The 19,496-nt window shown below is 57.0% G+C and overlaps 2 protein-coding genes across 10 annotated transcripts in view; both read right to left on the bottom strand.

The window, feature by feature from the left end:
- Nucleotides 1-10,399, bottom strand: part of TMEM63A (transmembrane protein 63A) — a 37,921-nt gene extending 27,522 nt beyond the window's left edge. The window contains exons 1-7 of one of the 9 annotated variants that reach the window (XM_070256076.1): nt 10,182-10,349; nt 8,467-8,533; nt 7,594-7,762; nt 6,918-7,098; nt 5,106-5,305; nt 2,624-2,703; nt 689-752 (exon numbers count right to left, since the gene is read on the bottom strand). In XM_070256076.1, coding sequence (XP_070112177.1) covers nt 689-752; nt 2,624-2,703; nt 5,106-5,305; nt 6,918-6,927 — 354 coding nt within the window. In that variant the 5' untranslated portion in view covers nt 6,928-7,098; nt 7,594-7,762; nt 8,467-8,533; nt 10,182-10,349. Of the gene's footprint in view, nt 1-688; nt 753-2,623; nt 2,704-5,105; nt 5,306-6,917; nt 7,099-7,200; nt 7,763-8,466; nt 8,534-9,447; nt 9,623-10,181 lie in introns of those variants that run through there. The other 8 variants (XM_023632535.2, XM_070256081.1, XM_070256078.1 and 5 more) reach the window with 8 other exon arrangements.
- Nucleotides 10,400-12,136: 1,737 nt separating this feature from the next.
- On the bottom strand, nt 12,137-16,174 carry LOC100147245 (left-right determination factor 1). Its single transcript, XM_023632534.2, has 4 exons — nt 15,766-16,174; nt 14,268-14,514; nt 13,826-14,068; nt 12,137-13,503 (listed from the first exon to the last, which is right to left on the bottom strand). The coding sequence occupies exons 1-4, from the start codon at nt 16,169-16,171 to the stop codon at nt 13,140-13,142; spliced, it is 1,260 nt and encodes a 419-aa protein (XP_023488302.2). The 5' UTR covers nt 16,172-16,174; the 3' UTR covers nt 12,137-13,139.
- Between the last annotated feature and the right edge of the window lie 3,322 nt (nt 16,175-19,496).

The following is a 19,496-nucleotide window of genomic DNA, read 5'->3' as shown; positions in this document are numbered from 1 at the left end:
GTCCCAAATTCAGCAAGCGACCCCTTGTCTCAAACGTGACAGAGTCTGCACACTCCCAGTCCTTCATAATGCACACCCTGTGTCTGGAAATCTGACGAAAACCTCCCACGTTTTGACCGTTAGTGGAATTAGGCAGGAATTACACATTTCCCTTCCCACGCAGAGAAGGGATAGGGTGTCGGTAGGTTTCACCGTCCAGCGCATAGTCTTAAACTTAATACTCCCTAAAGCTGGACTGTTACCAGCTGGGAAAGACAAATATTCATTCCTTATTCATTCGACCATTACTCAGCACCCCCTGGGTGTCAAGCAGTGGGGAAGAGCGCTGGGTAAGACACGGTTCCTGCCCACATTCAGCTCATAAGCCAACGGGCAAGTCCACAGTGAACTGTCCCACAAAGCTCTGAGAATGGCAACAGACAAGCGCTGGGACCACAGGGCACTCGGCAGCCCACCGCCTGAGTCAAGTCCCAGGATCCTGGGTCATCCAGCTGCCATCTTCCCAGAGGCGTCTCCCAAGCTCACGTGCCTCTGTCGATGCAGAGAAGAGCTCTCACCGGCACCAGCCACTCAAAACCCAGGGGACCAGGTGAGCAGCTGAACAGAAGCACAGCTGCCCTCTCCCCCCCAAGCTCATTACAGCCAGTCACTGCCCCCCACCCCCGGGCCACAACCCTCAGATACCAACCAGCTCGCCTTCAAAGTCCAGTTCCCCTGAGGAGGAAGATGACAGCCTCTGGAATCTGGACTCACTAGAAACACAAAAGGAGAAAATGACAGAAAATCCTTTTTAAAAGTCTGAAAACTTATGCCCAGTATCTTGCTGCCTCTTAGAGCTCAGGAGCAGAGCTACCAGCCCTCCATGGCTGGGACAAACTTGGACTCACCCTGTGAGAGGTACAGACCGGGGCCTTGGCCACTCCTAGGAGTGGTAAGACAAGACTCTATGTTACATGGGATGAAGAACGTGGGGTCAGGGCATCATAGACCATCTGTGCCCACACTCTCAAACCTCAGCACCGCGACTGGTTGACCTAAAGTGATTTCAGAGTGTTGTCTGTTCACAATATACGTCCCAATACAGCAAATAGAATTTGGAATAAATACTGCATTTTATCAAATCTAACACACCACTGGTTGTAAAGAGTACAATTATTTTATGAACCACTAAGAAGGAAAAAACGCTGTCGATTAAACTATCACCACTATCGATAATAAGTGGCATCCCAATTTCAGAGAGGAGAAAATGTCAAAATGCGCATTTTGGAGTTGATGAACTATGGCATTTTAATGAGATCCCTTCTCCTGAGTAATCCATAAAAATGGCCCTTGCACTGGGAATGTGAGGTGTTCACAGTATGCTCATTTTTGCTTCTCTCTATTTTCTCACTTCTGGCTCCAACATCCCACTTCTAGTGATGTAATGATGATGACACAGCAAAACTTAATTCTCAAACCCTTCCTGGAGAACCGTCTCACTTGACCTTCATAGTAACCCTGGGGGAGGGGGACACAGCCCCAAGGAGTCTGGAACTTGACCAAGATCACTCAACCAGGGAGGCGGTGGGGTCTCCTGAGGTCCCGTGCTCTATTCTACTGTAGGACGTGGCCCCTCCTAGGGGTGGGTGTGCCACAAATGCATCAGATGTCCCAAAAGCTCCCCCCTGCAACTGATTAAGGCTCCAACACAATGGAAGCGAGAGGCCCCGCCCCCCCAAGCCCAAGGTTAATGCCCTCGGACTTCCTCAAAACAGCAGAGACCGTGGGGAAAGAAGGTGCATTTACAGACGCCCCTCGCCTCTCCCGCACAGACCTCACTTCCACCGGAGCAGCCTGTGGAGTGAGTAGAGCGTCTGCCTGGGGAACATCGGGGGAGGCTGTGGGCGGGGCAGCCTGGGCCCGTCCCGTGTCTTCCCCACTCCCTATTGCTGCATCCGACACAACATCCTGGGGTGGGCGACAGCCAGCTGGCACTGGAAATTTCAGTGGAGCAGATCTAGAATTCATTGTCCCCCTTCAGGTGACATGAGCAGAGAACTGTCAGAGCCCAGGGTGGAAGTGGAAGGACCTGAGGTCTGGCCGAGGGGGTCTCCGTTTGGCACAGACTCATCTGAAGCTGGCTGAGTTGGGGCCATCAGTGGGCACTGGCCTGGAAGGAGGACAGGAGCAGCTCACCTACAGCCCTACTGCCCTTCTCAATCCGCCTCAGCTCCTCCCCAGCCCCACGCTGATGAACTTCCAAGAAGATACACTGGAAAATACTCAAGGTGAGAAGAAAAACTGACATCTTCCTCAGCTGATGATGAAAGGCCTAAGTAGCTAAAGCAATTAGATTTCCTCCATATCCTGAAGCCAATGAGGTCCACGGCCAGGCCAAAGCCCCAGGAGAGAGCCGGGCATGAGGGTCTCAGTTCTCATGGGACAACGAAGGTAACGAGGCAGACCTCCTGGGTCTGCGGTGAAGAGCGGAGCCAACACAGTTCTAGTACAGGCCTGGCAGGTGCACTCAATGAACGCAATCTATATCAGCATCATGCGTGGGCCCTGCCTGGTGGGCTTCCTAGCCCCATCCCATCCCAGTCACACACACAGTCTCTTATTCGAAGTGATGTGTCTTTCTCACCTGTTTGCTTCTGACACTAAGGCAATACGGCCATAATCCCAGAATCTTCTTCTTATGATGGAGAACACCAACAGTAACAACTAAAAGGAGAAGAGAAACAAAGTGAAAGCAGGTTGGAGGACTTCTAACTAGAAGAGACAGCTGTCTTATGGGCAAAGCCCACCTGCTTAGACTCAGCAGAGCCATAAGGGCCTTGGAGGTCATCTGAGCCCAGAGAGGGTACTCAGCTACCCAAGGCCACACAGTTCAACAGCACGATGCTTTGCTCACCCCCTTTGCCAGCTCCCGTCCTCTGTGCCCAATTCATGAAGGCCAATGCCAAGCCTGCTCTGATGCCATCCTAGTCAAGCTCATCTGCCCTGTCCTTTGCTGTCATGGCAGCATCAGCAGCCATGGCCTTCCTCAGCTGATCTGCCTTCAGCAGCCCCTGAGCAGGAAGGCAAGGTCTGGCCTCACAGCCGCCCGGGGGACCAACGCCCGTCTTCACCTCACATAGAATTTCATTTAAATTACAGAACCAAGGTACAGAGGACCCCCAGGCTGAGCCAGAAGTGGTCAGATGTCTACTCGGAGTTTGGGTCTCCTGGAGGCAAGCCCTAAGGATGCCCAGCATGGAGCTGGCAGGGGACGATGCCCACTGAGGACCTGGCGCTCTGTCTGGCACAACCTCCGCTAGCTAGGGCCCTAGGTTGTCTCTCTAAACCTCTTCTAGCTCTAAAACTCCATAAATTGTCTCCTTCCTCCCTACACATCCATCTTGGCAGGCTCCTTCCTTCAAGGTTGAGGCAGGTAAAAAGAGATGTTTGAATCAGCATATCTCTGCCTGCCCAAGTCAGGAACTGGGCTTTCAAATGTGGGTTTTGCTTTCCAGGAGGGCATCGAGAGGTCCTGGACCCCAGAGAGGCTGAGTTCCTGTGGAATTTTCTGAGGGTGGATGGGGAAGTTGGTGACAAATTTTCAACAGTCCGTGGGTTGTGTTGTAGGATAAACATGAAGGCTGCTCAGCCAGGGCCTGCCCTCTCTCCCTGGCTGCTGCCTTCCAGGCTCCTGTGGTGTGGACATCTCCGCGAGTCCATGTGTTCCAGGCCCCTCTGGCTCTTATGTGCACCCCCACCACATCCTGCAATAAAAATCCCCCCCTCCAAAAAAACCTCACACTCCACTGGAGAGTGACTCTCTCCTTCCCCGACCCTGTGCCAGCCATATCCACCCCGCCCGCCTGGGGCCCCCGCCCCTCCTCAATCCGGACTCCTCACCTTGGCCCAAACTCTCCCCCACCAAAGACCCCAGATTACAGCTCCAGAGCCACCCTTCTCCATGAATCCCACCGACCCTCAAATCCATCACCACACTCCTGCCTACTGCCCCTCTCCACCAAGGCCGGGCTATGTGACAGTGTTCTCAACCTACAAATGGGTTTTAGCTTCAAGAGATGGTTACTTGACACTTCAAAAGCCCTTTTTCAAGAAAGCAACACGAGCAGCCTGCAGGTTCCCACATCAGCCCACGAAGGATCAACAATGTAGCCAGACCCCAGTGCAACAATTTAGACCATAATCCCAGGCAGGAAACTGCAAGGAGGAGGAATGAGAACTCCCTCCCCACATTCTATGAACATTTTTTGTGCTGGCAAACTTATGTTTGAGACCTGTGCCCTCTCAGGGACCGGGGCCCCATGCTACCCCAAGCCCCCTCCCGAGGCCCTACGCAAGCCTAGCCTCTGGCTCAAAGCAGCCCAACGGTGTCTTTTCCCTCCGCCCCCATCTTAGCCCATGTACTCAGATGGTCTCCACTGCATGTTAGGAGAAAGCAATGAGAGGGACCGACCATCCCATGGGCATTTATGAAAAGTAGGGGCGCCTTAGGCCCAATAAATTTCACCTGGCCATATTGAGTCAGCACAGGGAAGAAAAATGGCGTATTACACATGGGGGGGATCTTTGGGAACAAGGACGTCTACGTTACAGAAAGGCCACCTGTGAGCTCTGCTCTGACCAGGTCTGCCTTTCCCCAGTTTTCTCTACGTCTGATCCTCTAAAATGCCCAGGGACCCCCGTGGGGAGCAGGAGGTGACATTCGTAAAGTGGGAATTGCAGCTGCTCTGATTCTAAGCCAGTCTCCACCCATTCCCGTCTCTCGTCCGGGTGCGCTGACCCTTCCCGAGGGCCTGAAACACACAACAGGCCAATAACTGGGAATGAATCCAAGGAACAGCGACGTGTGTTCTGTCCACATGTTGCCTTATTTCATCTTCTCCAAAACTCTCCGAGGTGAGAATTGTTACCTCACTTTACAGGGCAGCAACCTGAGGCCCAAGAAGCTATGGAACACGCCCAAGGTCACAGAGCTGGCAAGTAGCAGAGTTGAAATTTAAGCCCAGGTACGTCTGGCTCCTCACCCGAGTTTCCCAGAAGGCCCTGGGGGGCGGCTTTACACAAATGAGTAAGGGGAGGGGGGGGACATGATTCATAAGGGGTCTCACCAGGAAGCAGCAGACGTCTATGAGCAGGACAGTGGGGATGCCACCGAAGTTGACCCCCTGGAGCACAGTGCTGTTTTTGGCTGAGTTGTAGCAGTAGGAGTCATTGGGCTGGTCCCCGATGCCCAGCCGCTCACGGATGGACACCTCCTTGGACGGCCACAGCTTCAGGAATGGGGAGTCCCTCATTGTGCCTGTCCTCCCTGGGGATCAGGAACAGGCAGGGGGTCAGGGCTCAAACACTCCCACGGTTTCCCCAGCCAGCGCTGGCAGAGCCAAAGGTGGCTGTCTCCTCCAGGGGCTGGTGGGGCGGAGGGAGCCAGCAGCAAGAATCGGGGAGAACAGCCAGGACACCGGACCCCGGCGTGCCTGGCAGTCTACAGAGAACAGCTCCATTGTGGGAACAGTCCCCAGGGTCAGATGGACGGGTAAATGGCTCATGCAGGACACAGCTGGCAGCCTCCCCATGGGGGTTGGCCCAGAAGACACAGAAGCACAGGGGGTGCTGTGGCTGTTGCTTCAGAGGCGCCGAGTTCCTGCACCTCCGGGACTGCTGCCGGGGAGGTATTCCCACGGGAGCCACTGGAGATCCGGAGTCCACGCAGGGGAGAAGGGCACAGGGAGTCAGAGGCAGAGCAGGGGACAACACAGGGACACCCAACAATGCAACAGCTGGTGACCCATTTGAGCCTCAGAGGAGACTCTGCTCCCGCTGTTCCTGGGATGGGACCTCAGGCTGGAACCTCAGAGGCAGGCCCCTTGGATACACTCAGAAACTGAGGCTCAGAGGCTAAGAACCTGCCCCAAGATTAAGGAGCTGGTTGGAGCAGAATCAGGTCTCAGACCCAGCATCCGACTCGCAGTTCTCTTTCTGCTGAGCCACACTCCCTCTCCAGCCAGCTGGCAAACACCCGTTAGTTCAGTGTGAGATTAAAGGCCAGGGAAGGGGAAGCCGGAGGAGAGGTGGGAAGAGAGAAGACAAGGGAAGCAAGGAAGGGGTGGTCCCGGGAGGGGAGGGTCCCCGGAGTACTCCCCCAGTTCCATCCCCTCACCCCTGAGCTAGTTCCTGGCTACCTTTGGTCTAAATGGAAGGCCCAGCATTTCCAGAGCAGACTTGGCTCCAGGCCGGTGGCTGACCTTTCCTTCCTGAGGCTCCTGGTGGCCTTGGTGAAGCTAATGGAAATCTCCAGTGTTTGTCCCCCAACACCGAAGGCCACAGAGTTGGTGCCCAATTTCCGGCCTCTTTCACACTGTCTGTGGCCAAAGAGCCAGGAGAGAAGCTCAGCATCGTCTTCCTTAAGCTCCCCAAATCTGCCGAAACTAGGTTCCCAGGGGACTCCTGCTGCTCTTTCTACCATTAGAGGGACAAAGATCTTGGGGACAAGAGGAAAAGGAATGGAGAACCCAAACAGATGTTTGGACTACCTGGCAATGCCGGGGTGTATACGTGTGTGGGGGGGGGGGGGGGCTGCTGATTCCCAATTCTGACCCCTGGCACTTCTGGGCTGGGGATGATCTTACAAACACATGACAAAGTGCAGGAATGGGGTGGGGGCAGGTCTGAGGGCATGGGAGGATTCCCCAGAAGGCCGAGGCACTTTCTCACCCCCACAAGAGGCTTGGCAATGGCTGAAGGGTGTGATGTCAGAGCCATAGAGTTGGTGGCTCCAAACAGAGTCACGAAAGTTACCTCTAGGAGACAGATGGTCTTGGCTTCCCTCCTTTAAACCCCACCCAATGGCCCCACTCCAACAGAACCGCCCAGCCCAAAGCTGCGAGGCAATGCCTGCCCCTCCTCCCTGTCCCCACACTTACCAGACACCATGGGAAGGAAGGACAGTGGACAAGTCCCTCGGAGAGGTCCTCAGTTGGAGCTGGCTCTGGCAAAGTCAGGGGCAGCCCTGGCCACTTCCCAGGCTGCCTCGGGCATGCCACTCATTTCCTATAGAGCTTCCCCAAGGCCAGGGTCGAGGGGCAGCAGCCTTTACAGACTTCCCTGAAGAAACATGGAGGGCCAGAGTCACATGGGAGCTGCCCGTGGCCAGCTCAAGGGTTCTGACCTGAACCCCCAGCACATTCCCCCTGCACTCACTCACACCTGCCCAGTGTCTCTCAGGGAGCCTATGGTTCTTCCCAATGGGCTCTCCCCAGCCCTGGCCCTCTTCTCCAACTCCTAGAACTGGTTCCTGGTCCACGCTCCTCTGTGCTGCCCGGTTCCTCTCTCTTCACCCAGCATCGCCTGGGGCTCTAGCCTCTCCCCGCCTCTCCAAAGGCTCCAGGCCCTGCTGGGGCCAGAACAGTGTCCCACCTCCCCCACCCCCAGAAGCGCCTGCAGCTGTGGGTTCCAGGTAAGACTCTGGGTGGAAGACCTCATCCGGCCTGGAAGGCTTCCAAGGGCCCCTAAGGGCTAGAAGCAGGAAAAAGGAACACAGCAGAAGAAGGAAGGCTTGAATAGTGGAGTGGAGAAAAACACATCCCTGCAAACACTCACAGAGAGAGCTCTGTCCCTGGAGAGGGAGGGGCCGCTGTGGTGGTGCTGCGGGGCGGGACAACCCTCGCAATGCTGCTTTATGAAGCTTTAGAAAAGCAGACGTCCCGTGGGAGGAAGGTCAGCCCCAGTCACACCTCTAAGTCACTTTCATCTTTCCAAACAGGCTCCCCTGGGTGGTTTCACAAAGTTTGATAAGAAGAACTCAGTGACGTCAGCCAGCAAATACGGCCAGCCCCAGCCCGGGATGGGGCCTCAGGGCTCCCAGAGGGTAGCCTGTCCCACCTGCCCCCCCAGGTAAGGGCACAGCTTCAGGCCTACAGTCTCTCAGCCCTTTCAGCTCAGTTGTAGTCTGTCCCTGCCTATTACACACGTAAAGTCCAGATTCTGCTGAAACATCACAGTCTCTCCAGCCCAACCCCTCCGCACCTGCCTAAAAAGGCCCGCTCTGGGAGGGCAGCCCTGCCAGGCTGAGGAGGACCAGCTGGCTCAGTGTGTGTGGGACTGATAGTGCTGGGCTGAGGCCAAACCCTGTGGCCACAGGAGCCCTGCCTGGCCCACAGTTTTGGCAACACTCAGTCATCCCACATTTGTGAGACACGCATATGTGAATGCCTAGCTCTTAGCCATGCCTTCCAGAGAGCTCTCTATTCATCGCCTCATTCCTAGCCAATACCTTGAGGCCAGGAAAGCCAAGAATAACTGCTGAGGCCCAGGAGCCAAGGGAGCAGCAGGTGACTCAGGCCCCCAACTTAAAGCCCGGCTCAAGTGCTCCCCAGAGTCTGGTTGTGGCCAGTGCGACAGAGAGCTGAATCCAACAGCTGGTCCCAAACTCGCCACCAACAAGCCAAGCACCAGCGCGAACCCACTGCCCACCTGAGCTGGCAGCAAGGACTGGCCCCGCAGCACACTTGACGATCTGTATGCCTCCCTTCCAGAAGTGCTAGCGGAACAAAGCAAGAAGTGTGTGAGCAGTCGGCTCTCGCAAGAAGGCCCCATACAAATTCAGGATATTTTTATCATCACAAATCTTCTCATTTTGTTACCATGATCACAAGACCACAAGGAGCTCCAGCCCTTCTGCCACAGGAGCTCCCTCTGATCTTCTAGATACAGAAGGCGGCTACGAAGTCAACACAAACTTCTTCCTCAAGCACCACCAAACAGGGCCCAGGAAAGTGGACCACTGTCTATCTTGCAGACATCAGTCCTGGCACGCCAAGGGCATGGGGTCGCCTCTGGCTGCAGGGTGGGGGCTGTGTGCCCCCCAGTCACCTGAGCAGGCTCTGGAGTCAGGGCTCCAGCACCATGTCCCTTAGACAAGATGCTGAAGCACTCCATGCCTTGGCTTCCTTCTCCGTAAAGCGGGACGACAATGCTGCTCATACAGGGCTGTTGGGAGTCACACACCTGCAACCACGCCCACAGAGCACTCAGCCCAGGGCCTAGCCCCAGTAGGCACTCAGGAGCTGTTTGCCTTTCTCCTAAGTCACCCCTCCAGCCAATGGGAAACACAACTGCATGCAGGACCCGTCTGATGTCTTTTCCTATTAGAGCCACGAGAGACCTTTGCCCCAGTGCTAAACAAACAACAAGGTGGGTGAAGGGAAAAGGAGGCCTCTGTTCACATTCCCCAAAAGGCAGGAGGAGACTCAGGACTCCGACAGGTGTCAGGGGAGCACAGAAGAGAGCAAGACAGTGGGGCCTGCAGAAGGGAGCAGGGGGAAATACGGGTTGCTTCTCCAGTCATGGATGATGCACAGTCTTTCCTCACCCCCCACCAGTGTCCAACTGCCCTGTAGGAGTCAGGGCCTCAGAAAGGCCCCAGGATTTCTCCCACAGGCCCCTGGCACCCACCAGGTCCGGATGGCGAGCGCAATCCACTGGCTTAACCTCACTTCCTCACTTCAGGGGCTGGGACACCGCACAGCTTCAGGGTGGGAGGAAGCCCGGAGGTCCTTTGGTCTACCACGCTGTCCACTGCTGCCCTTGAGGACACCCCAAAGTCTCAGGTAGCCGGTCTTATCAGGTACTGGAACCCAGGCGTTTTTGGTTTCTTAGCAGAGCTCTCCTCACCCTGCGTCCCCCCTCCCCCAAGCCTCCGGGCTCCCTCCTAGAACTGCACCAGGGCCATAGGAGCGGTCACTGAGGGACAGCCCCAAGTGTTTTTCTCCTCCCAGCGGCAGGGGGCTGGATGCCTGGCCCCTTCGCAGGCCTGCCTCGCTGATCGCCCGAGACGGAAGAGCCCCGTGGCTGCGTGCCTGGCTCGGATGGGAGGCCAGACCGCAACTGACAAATCCCCAAAGAGAGGGGTAGGGAAGAGGGAGGGATCAGCCCTAAAAGCGAAAAGCCGGACGTGGGAGCGGGACGTCCGAAAAAGCTGTCAAGGGGCCTGGAGAAGCGCGGGGCTGGAACGCGGGCGCGGGGTCTGCACGGCCCAGGGACTGACCCTGGCCTCCTACCCACCCTGCCCACCCCTGCTGGGGAGTGGGGGCCGCGTCCCGAAACCGGACACTTGACGTGGCACCCGTGCAGGTCCCGGGAAAGGCAGAGGGCGACGTTCCCCTCCTCAGCGCCCCTGGCCACCTTACCTGGGAGGAAGGCGCGCCCGGAACAGCCTGGGGAAGTTGTCTGACTCCACCCGCCCGGGCGGGGAGAGGCGCCCACCACTTAAAAGTTACAAAGTGAAACTCCGGCGCCTCCTGCACATGCGCAGAGCTGCGCCTATGGCTTGCCCATTTTGGAGCCTCGCCCGGCGCGGGTGTCCGCCCAGCCGCCGCCGCCCGCGCCCCAGCCGCCCGCCCTCGGCGACGCTCCGCCCCGGCCCTGCCCCAGGGCTGCTGCTCAGCCCGCGCAGCTCCATCCGGCCATCTGCTGGCGTCCAGGGGCCAAGGAGGGCGCCGCCGGGGCGAATTCCTCTCTCGGCCCCCGGCGCGCCCCCAGAACCCGGGCACCTCGGGGAGACCCGGGCCAAGCCCAGGGTGGTCGCGACTCGGGGACGCGCGCAAAGAGCATCTGCAAACGTTCGTGATCGTCCCTAGATGACACTGAATGTCCTCGACGGGCTCTGAGGCCCGCACAGGGCAGTGGAGGATGGGGTACTGAACCAGGTCAGCCCGCACCTTGGCCCCCTGGGGTCGCTGCGAAAGACCCGGCTCCCCGCGGCGCTCTGAGCAGCCGGGACCGTGAAAGCCCTGAGGGTCCTCCGTTTGGCTCCAGCTGGTCTGGGACCCCAAGACTGCTACTGTCAGGGGCGCGGATCTGGCCCAGCTCGCTGAGCGTGCCGTGTCTCCACGGCCGGGTACCAGGCTGTTTCCAATGAGCCAGTGGCCTCGGCAAGTGGACTGTAAGCTCGCCGAGGGCGCCTGGCTGTGCGCCGGGCAGGACGCAGGATGGGGGTCAGACAGGACCGTGCGCCCTGGGAAGCGGGAGAGCACCGCCTCCTGCCGCCGCCGCCAACTGCCCTCCAACGCGGGCCTGGGTTTCAGCTCCTGCGAAGCCAGGGCGTTGGACCAAAGCTTCCTCTCAGAGCCTTTCCAGCGCTAAAGCTCTCCAACTCCTGAGCAGCTCTTCGCTCCGCTCGGGCGCAGCTCTGCAGGTCCTCTGGCCTGGCTTCCGTCGCTGGGCTTTCTTCTTGTGTCGTAATGATAAAGGGATTCTCCTTGCCGCCCTGCCCACGGTTCCAGCACCAGCCTGCCGCTCTCTGCGAGTTGGGGGTTAGGAGGTGTCTTCTGCTTCTCTGACAGATCTTTTCTGTCCCGTCTGGCTTCCCCCTTCTCCCCACCCCCACCTCCCCTTAAACCCCAGCCAATAGTTATTTCCCAGAGTTGGCCCTTGGGCCCTGTGCTCAGCCCCTGTCGGTCCCACTGTGCCTGGCCATCTCTCCTCTCCTGCTGTTACCTCCTGCAGGGTCCTGGGTGTGGCCCACCAGACTCCCCCCTGGCTCAGACTGACTCTACTCTCTTTCCACCCCCCTTCCCCTACCGGCCTGTCCTCATTCCTTCCTGACTCATTAATGGCATCACCACCTGCCTGGTCTCTGCCATGGGGTCCAGCAAAGTGCAAGATTCCAACCCGGGTAATTAGAATGGTGGAACCACTCACATGGAGAAAAGTTGGATCCTTGATTTCAGACAGGGAATGGGATTTTAAATTTGATTGTCAGTAGGTTAAGTTTATTTCAGAATCAAGAGAAGGCCAAAATGGATGAGAGCGTGAGTCGAGATAACCATAGGCCCTCTTATGTGTCAGGCAGACACGGTTCCTTAAAACCCCAGAAAAAGTGTGGGAGTCAGGGTCGTCCCTATTTGATGGAGAAGGAAACGGAAGTTGAGAGGAGAAAGAATTTATAGCTAATGAGAGCTGTGCAGACTGGCAAGAAATCTAAGAGATCCATGCCCAGGCCTGGGTCGTACATTAAATAAAGTCACAGCTTAAAAAACACTGTAATCTTGGCATCCTACAATCTTACCCCCAACATTTCCACATTCGCTCCCTCCATCTGCCCCCAAAGCTAAAGAAGTGACCCTCATTCTTATAGTCCTGATGATGATTTTGATCACAGATCTTTCTTTATTTTGTAGCACATAGAATTGAAATAATGCCCCCTCACTGTGCCCAGCCAAGTAAAAATGTCAACATCAATGACAAAAAGATTTCTGCCTCATTTCTAAGAGGACAGGCACAGTAGGATCTAAATGCATTTCAGTTCTAGCTTCCTGTTTTACTTAGTTGAGACCTTGACCAAGTGTTTTTTAACTCTTTTCTTGGTTTTCTAACCAGGTTGACCTAAGCCCTGTAGAACTTTCTATTCACTTCGAATTTGCAGGCTTCGGGGTCAAATATAGAAATATAGATTAAAATGTGTTTTATTGGGGCTGGCCCAGTGGTGCAGTGGTTAAGTGCGCAGGTTCAGCTTCCGCGGCCTGTGGTTCACCAGTTCAGATCCCAAGTGCTGACATGGTACTGCTTGGCAAGCCATGCTGTGGCAGGCATCCCACACATAAAGTAGAGGAAGATGGGCACGGATGTTAGCTCAGGGCCAGTCTTCCTCAGCAAAAAGAGGAGGATTGTCAGCAGATGTTAGCTCAGGGCTAATCTTCCTCAAAAAAAAAAAAAAGTGTTTTATTTGTTTCTTGCAAAATGCTCATGGTATCTGAGATGGAAATGCACACCCCTTCTTGATCCTAAGTTTTAAGCCCAGAGTGGCAGTGGGATCTCTCATCATACCTCAGATCCACGAATAGGACAAGGAAACAAAGACAAACAGGTTTCTGCTCTTAGTTTCCTGAATCTACAAAGTGCATGCTTAGGATGTAGTGCAGTAAACCACATAGGGATAGAGAAGACTAGGGCTCCCCAGTGGCCAGGGATCTTGCTCCTGGGAGACAAGAATTAGGAGGTGAGCCGACTGGTCAGAGGAAGCAGATTCAGAGCCCAGTAGAGAGCCCATTTGCCCATGAGTGGTGCAGTCATCGCTATCTCTCCTGGTGCCCTGGAACACTTGTGATACACACGGAAGCCAAGTCCCTCAGTGGCTACACCCCCACCTACGGCTCCAGCTTCCTGGGCACGGGCGCCCCGTCCGAGGCGCAGCTGCACTTCTGCACCCTCATGTCGGGCAGGCTGACCACCTGGGCCCTGGGCCGGCCTCCCTCCTTGACGCTGACGATCACGGGCAGTGAGGTCGTCTCCGAGGCGATGCACTGCCGCGGCCCCAGAAACGGCCACTTGAAGCTCAGGGGCTCCGGGGGCTGCCGGCACGTGCCCACACACTCATAGGCCAGGAAGCCCGGGGGCTCCAGGACCCAGTTCTCGGCCCACTTCAGCCCCTCCAGGTCGATGTACATCTCCCGGCGGCAGCAGCGGGTGCCCTCGGTCACCGGCGCCTCAGGGTCACAGTCGCCCTGAGCTCTGTGGGGGCAAGGAGAGGCAGAGGCAGAGGTCAGCCGGGAGGCCCGGGGTCACAGGGCCCAGGGCGGGGCCTAGGGGGGCATCGGGGAGGGAGATTTATGACCCATCTCTCATGTTCAAATGCTGGCCATCAGTGATAAGGATGGATAACTAGAAGTAACCAGAAAATAAATGATAACTGATATTACTCCGGGGCGTCGAAGGAGAAATTGTATACGTTCCTTCATTGCCACAGCACGCCGAAACGTTGCCCATTTCCATACAAGTTTATTCCCTATCTGCCTCCCCCTCGGGGTCCGCCCCTTGCACCCGCAGCGCCTACCCGTAGCGGCCGAGGTCCAGGCTGTGCAGCTCCAGCTGCGGCTCGCCGCGCCCGCCGCCCGCCGGGCCCTGGGAGGCGAAGCGGACCAGCCTGTGCGCGCTGGCCGCCCGCGGGCCCGGCTGCTCCCGCTGCACCGACACCTGCAGCAGCAGCGGCTGCCGGGGCCGGCCCAGCTGCCGCCAGAAGTTCACGGCCTCCGTCACGTCGAAGGCCTTCCAGCCGCTCTCGTGGACGGACACCAGCCTGCGTGCGACACGGCGAAGGAGGCCGGCGCTCAGGGTGGGCCGGGGCGGCTCGGGGAGGCCCTGGGGAGCCTCTCCCCGTCCCGTGGGTGGGGACAGACGGGCCCCGCCCCCGCCTTTCCCCGCCCCTCCCGCGCTGGGCCCCGCCCCCTCTTCTGTCCCCTCCCCCCTCCCGCCCCCGCCAGCCGCCACCTCCCCACCTGGAGTCGATGAGGGAGGTGCGGTTGGAGCCGTCGTCGCGGACGTGCAGCCACTCGACGGTGACCCGGGCCCGGTGGCTGCGCGGGGAGAGCCGGCCGTGCGTGCGGAGCGCGGCCTCGGGGACCGGCTCCTGGAAGAGGCGCAGCACGGCCTGCAGCAGCTCGCGGTCGGGGGGCAGCCGCTGCTCCATGGCGAACACCAGCAGGTGCCTGGAGGCGTCGGACCCCAGGAGCCTGCCGGCCACCTCTGCGGACACAAGCGGGGTCAGGGGGCCTCTCCGGGTACCACGGGAGCTCTGAGGGTGGCAGGGCCCAGAGCCGGTGCACAGAATTCCCCCAGGGGAATCCACAGGGAGCATTTGGGGGCTGGGAAACTGGTGGGCCAGGACACAAAGGGAGCACTTCCCTTTTCTGAAAAAATTATGGGGCCAGGCCCAGTCTCCTAAACATCATTTGGGGCTGGGGCTTGTTCAGTGGCGCCTCCTCTTCAGCTGGCAGGGTCAGCTCTGGGACCCGGAGCAAAGGGCTGGGGCTTCAGGTGTGGAGCACAGAACGCAGGCTTCTCCAGGGGAAGGAGCAGGCCTGCGTGAGGGGGCCATGGAGAGTTGGAGTTGGAGAACCCAGCCAATGGGAGTCTGTGGTCACCAGCTGAACCTGGCTTTTCCTAAGGGGCAGAGGAAGAGCCCGGAATTGACTCTCATTTCCCTCTCTGCTGAGGGGGCTCAAGCCCTGTGTAATGTCCCCAACAGGAGCACGAGGGGCCAGGGGCCTGGAAACAACTAGTCAGCCCTGAGGTGAATGGTGGGGACATGTCCAGCCCCTTCCTTGGAGGCACCAGGCAGCTGACCCTAACACCTGAGGCTGCCTGCGCTCGCCTCTGCTGAGGTGTTCAGGACCATTCTCATCTTCCCAGGCACCCGGCTGGCTGGGGAGCAGGGTGGGTGTGAGTCTAGCTCTGGGCCCTGAAGAGGTGGACCCTGGCCCCAGGGAGGTGAGAGGGAACAAGGCCCCACATCCCTGGCAGGGTTCTTTTCAAACAATGAACTTTAAAGTTATGAAACCGCCTCCTACATCTCATTCAATGCCCACACCTCTGGGAAGCAGTCACAGCCAGTGTAACGTCATTTCCAGAGAAGCAAAGAGGCTCAGAGATGTGCCATGACTTGTCCAAGTGAGACCAACAGAAGTCCGAGCTGAGGACGGCCCGGAGGTCCTTTCTAGGCAGCTCTCTACTAAGGCCAGCCTCCGTGTCCACAGCACGAGCTTCTTGCCAGCCTGTCTTCTCCCCTCCGCTCTCCCCTTCCACTTTGCTCCCCTACCCTGTAGATTTCTATTCTGGTGGCACACGGTGGGGCCCTCAGTGCAGACAGGGGCCCAGGCCCAGCTGTCCTCACATCCATGGACCCTCCTCACTGCCCCACAGACCCTGGTCCCCCAGACAGACACTCCCAGTCTTAGCCGCCTCCCCAAGGACCAGGGTGCAGCAGGGAGGGCTCACCTCGGAAGTCCTGGCTGAACCTCTTCCCTCGGGAGTGGGCGCCGTGGCTGCGCTGCAGCAGGGCCACGTACTGGGCCCTCACGTGGGTGGGGATGACCAGCTGCCCCACGTCGCCCTGGTCCAGGGCAGGCATCTCACTGAGGTGCAGCTGCTGCAGCAGGCTGCCCAGGATCTGCTCCTCAGTCAGGGCCGCCCCGGGGCCGGTCAGGGGCAGCGCCCAGAGCGCCCAGCAGAGCCACACGGGCTGCATGGTGCTGTGCAGGAGGAGGAGGACAGAGCGGGTGTGTCCCCCGAGGAGGCTCCAGGAGGGTCCCAGCTGGGTGTGCTGGAAGCCAGGCTGGGCCAGCTTTATAGCCAGCCCTGGGCTGGGCCTGGGTGGTGGGAGGCAGGGAGGGAGGGAGGTCATACCCCTCCGGCCTCCTGGGAGCTCAGCAGCCAGACAGGTCCCTGAGCCCAAGGAGGGGGCTGTCTAGGAAGGACACAAAGGGCTGTCTGGACTGGGGACAGCTGGCTGTTGCTGTCCGTACAGTGGTCGTGAGCCTCCTTTTTGGCTTGGGGTGCCTGACCAGTTGAGTTAAAAAGCTTGTTTCCTGGAGAAGAGGAGATCTCATTCTCTGCTAGATGCCCGTCCTCCCAGTCACAGAGCCCACTGGAGTCCCTGGTGTGTGAGCTTGAGTCCCCTTCCTTGCTGGAACTAACTGCCCGCTCAGCACCAGGGCTCCCTGACTGAGGACCAGTCCAGCTGCAGGGATCAGCGACTGGGCCTGGTGCCTGAGGGCTCCTGAGATCCTAGATGGCCGTGGTCGGGAAACCCGATGTTCCCCACCATTGGTTCCATAGCACCAATGGGCTTTTGTCCAATAAGGAACCCCATCCTCTCCCTCTTCCTGGTGTTCATGGATTTAGAGATTAGAGTTGAAAGGACCATCCAGTCTACCCAGTTTTTGAGCCAAGAACACTAAGGCCCAGAGAGGTGACAAGGTGTCCCCAAGCTCACTCAGTTAGTGATGGTTGCCTGCATTGTCAGGTCTTCCCATTCCCAGCCCAAAGTTCCTTCTGCACCCCCAAGCTGTCTCCAGCCAGAGTCCTGCTCAACCGTCTGAAGCTAGCAGAGCGGACTCGGCCCAGGAGATGAGGGCTGGGCAGGGGTAAGCCCCCTGTTTCCTGGGGCTCCCCTGACATGAATGTGCATTTGCAGATGGTTGAGGAGTTTTACTGGGGAAATCAAACAATTGAGCAGTCAGCCGGAGGGGAGGGCTGCCAGATAAAATGCAAGACACAATTTGGGACATAGTTAGAGTTTTTCGTTGTTTATCTGAAATTCAGATTTCACCGGGAGTCCTATTTTTTATTTCCCCAATCTGGCAACCCTGGCCAGAGGCCAAAAGAAGAAAAGGCCTGTGGATTGGGAACGTTTTACAATGGGCTGATTAGCTGTTGGGAGGGAGGGCATCCCTGCCCTTTGTCATGCAGAGGAAGGAGCCGGTTCACCCCCCACCCCCCAACTTCCACCCCCACCTGTGTCTGGCCCTACTCTCCGCCAGGTCAGGTCTGGCTGGAGATGGTAAAGTGGCCCCTGCGCCAGCTCTTCCATCCTGAGGGAGCAAAGGGGCACAAGGGAATGGGGGTCAGTACCCCTGAGTCAGGACTCAATTTGGACCCGGCCCTGGGCTGAGAGCTGAGGGCACCATGGAGGGCACTGGGCCACTCTGGCTGCCTGGGTGTGAGAGACAAACCTGGCGCCCAGGTGGTCCTGGAGAGATGAATGATGGGCGCTGAGGCTGGAGGACAGGTGAGGAGCGGGGCCGTGTGCCCACCACCCTCCTGCCCCTAATATGCCAGGATTGGACCCCAACCAGAGGCCAGGCTGTCAGGTGAGAGCCATGGGGAAAAAAAGTGAGGGTGGAGATCATCCTGCAGCCTCCAAGAGTGGGGATGAGCTGGACCTGGGCCTGGGCTCAGAGCCAGAGGGAGCTGCGAGGTCAGTGAAGGCTGGAGCCCAGGAGCACGCCCACTTCTGGGTTATAGCACAGCATCTAGGGGGGCCCCCGCAGTGGCTCCTGTCCTCTTCCTGAACAGGGCAGGCACTGAGGTAATGTTCCAGGGATGCCCCGAAGCACAGGTGCCCTGGGCTGCCCCAACCCTGCACCCGTCAGCCTCCCTGAGCCGAGGCCGGATCCTTGTGGTGCCTTGGGGTCTCCAGACATGCCCCTGGGTGGGGAGTGGGCCCTCCCTCTTCTCCAAGAGCAGTAGGGGCGAGGGGGGCGGGAGGGGGGGGGTGCCAGCGACGCCCTGAGCAGGAGGAAGGACCCATGTTTCAGCTCATCCAGCTCGTTCCTGGCAAGAGCAAGTCTTGGGCTCGGTCCTTGCTGGGCGTCTCCACCAGCTGTGGCCTCAGGAGGGTTTTCTACCCTCTTCCACGTGAGTCTCCTCCTATAAAATGGAGATAATGTACTTTTTTGGCAGGAAACTTGTCAGTATTAATGGAGATGCAGCCAAGAGCCTCACACAGCCCCCGACACACTGTAGATGCCTCATAAACAGCAGGAGGCTTTCCCGCTGTTACTTATTTTTACAAAGTTCAACGTTTTAAAAATTTAACAATGTTTTTTTAAATATTAAGTTAACAATTATAACTTAATTATAATAAAGTTATCAAATTATTTTTATAATTAATACACATAGTACAAAAGTCAAAAGGTACAAACAGTTGTACTTGAAAAATGTCAGTCTCTCTTTTCTTCCTCCCCTGCCCGTTTCACCTCCTCACAGACAGTCTGTGCTTTACAAAGAAACACAGATATTTTTCCCAGCACCACACAAATCTTACTAATCTATCAACAGGACCTCTTTTCAAAATTTTAATTTATCATTGTAATGTTATCTTTTTAAGGGTACAGTGAAAATCTCTCCCACCCTGGCCCCCCACCATTTCCCTGCCACCCCCCCCCCCCACCCCCGCGCAGGCACCAGTGTTATCAGTCCAATTGATTTGAAGGGACTTGCTGTTTTGTCTGATACTTTAGCCACTTTGAAATCCGAATTTATCTCATCATCGCCGTCAGCCAGGTGGCAGTCAAGATACATTTGTGCACCAACCTTTTGATGACACTTGGTGTATTAGTCAGCTCGCACTGCCATAAGAAAATACCACAGACTCACAGCTTAAACAACAGACGTTTGTTTTCTCACAGTTCTGGCGGCTGAAGTCCGAGATCACAGTGTTGGCTGGTTAGTTTCTTCTGAGGCCTCTCTCCTTGGCTTGTGGACGGCCGCCTTCTCGCTGTCCTCACGTGGCCTTATCTGTGCACACGCATCCCTGGTGTCTCTCTGTGTAACCGAATTTCCTCCTCTTAGAAGGACATTAGTCGTATTGAATTAGAGCCCACCCTAACAGCCTCATTTTTTTTTTTTTGCAAGGAAAGATTCGCCCTGAGCTAACATCTGTTGCCAATCTTCCTCTTTTTTTTTTTCTCCCGAAAGCCCAGTACACAGTTGTATATGCTAGTTGTAAGTCCTTCTAGTTCTTCTATGTGGGCTGCCACCACAGTGTGGCTACTGACAGACCCCTGGTGTGGTTCCACACCCAGGAACCAAACCCAGGCCACTGAAGCAGAGTGCACCAAACTTTAACCATTAGACCAACAGGGCTGGCTCCTAACAGCCTCATTTTAACTTAATCACCTGTTTAAAGTCCCTGTCTCCAAATACGGTCACATTCTGAGGTACTT

The sequence above is a fragment of the Equus caballus genome, chromosome 30 (genome assembly GCF_041296265.1).
Source record: "Equus caballus isolate H_3958 breed thoroughbred chromosome 30, TB-T2T, whole genome shotgun sequence".
Classification (NCBI taxonomy): domain Eukaryota; kingdom Metazoa; phylum Chordata; class Mammalia; order Perissodactyla; family Equidae; genus Equus; species Equus caballus.
This window is presented reverse-complemented; position numbering and strand designations above follow the sequence as displayed.

What these genes read in the sequence shown, in the direction of transcription:
- LOC100147245 (XM_023632534.2), bottom strand. Translation starts at nt 16,171, where the DNA reads ATGACCTCCCTCCCTCCCTGCCTCCCACCACCCAGGCCCAGCCCAGGG. An exon ending in ACCTCCCTCATCGACTCCAG is followed by an intron (nt 14,069 to 14,267) that starts GTGGGGAGGTGG and finishes TGTCGCACGCAG; the next exon opens with GCTGGTGTCCGTCCACGAGA. An exon ending in CTGGACCTCGGCCGCTACGG is followed by an intron (nt 13,504 to 13,825) that starts GTAGGCGCTGCG and finishes TTGCCCCCACAG; the next exon opens with AGCTCAGGGCGACTGTGACC.